General features: G+C 32.7%; 1 protein-coding gene across 1 annotated transcript in view; it reads left to right on the plus strand.

Moving 5' to 3' along the window:
- Window positions 1-10: 10 nt before the first annotated feature.
- The window catches only part of LOC121354209 (olfactory receptor 14J1-like), a gene marked incomplete at its 5' end in the record, with an annotated part of 2,240 nt that continues 1,696 nt past the window's right edge, over window positions 11-554 (plus strand). The window contains one exon of the mRNA XM_041468645.1: window positions 11-34. Within this exon, the coding sequence (XP_041324579.1) occupies window positions 11-34 (24 nt within the window). The remainder of the gene's footprint in view (window positions 35-554) is intronic.

The raw sequence follows: 554 nt of genomic DNA on the forward strand, positions 1-554 counted from the left end.
TTACTGTTATATAGTTATAAAACTATATTCCTTACTTTATTAAGCTATCAACTCTATTAAACAGCTAATATATACTTCTATAACAATAATCCTTAAATATCTCTAGTATGTTTCCTAACTTTCTCTTAGATTTTAGAACAATTACCTGACTGTCTAAATCCATTCCTGAAATACTTATTGTCTTATTATCAGGAAGAGGCACTACAAGAAGAGCATTTTGTTTTTTAACCAGAATGTGAGTAGTCATAACAAAAAGTGATGGCAAAGAAACCCTTGGAACAACTCCTATGAGTTGAGCAACTGTGTCTAACTGGGGAAACAGAATCTCCTATTGGATGTTTCTGTTAAATATCCTGATTAATTCACCTTAATAAATTGTTGAAATCGGTTGTGCCCAATTCCCACTTGGACACCTGGAATCTTCCATTAAATGTCTGTTTTTTACTTTTCTGTTCTAACACCTTTGCAAGAGTTTTTTTCTCTTTTGATTAGAGACAACAGAGAGAGAAGCAGAACAGGAAGTATAATCCCAGAATCACAGAACATTCTGAGTT

Source organism: Pyrgilauda ruficollis, unplaced genomic scaffold (genome assembly GCF_017590135.1).
Source record: "Pyrgilauda ruficollis isolate IOZ18807 unplaced genomic scaffold, ASM1759013v1 scaffold2222, whole genome shotgun sequence".
Lineage (NCBI taxonomy): Eukaryota > Metazoa > Chordata > Aves > Passeriformes > Passeridae > Pyrgilauda > Pyrgilauda ruficollis.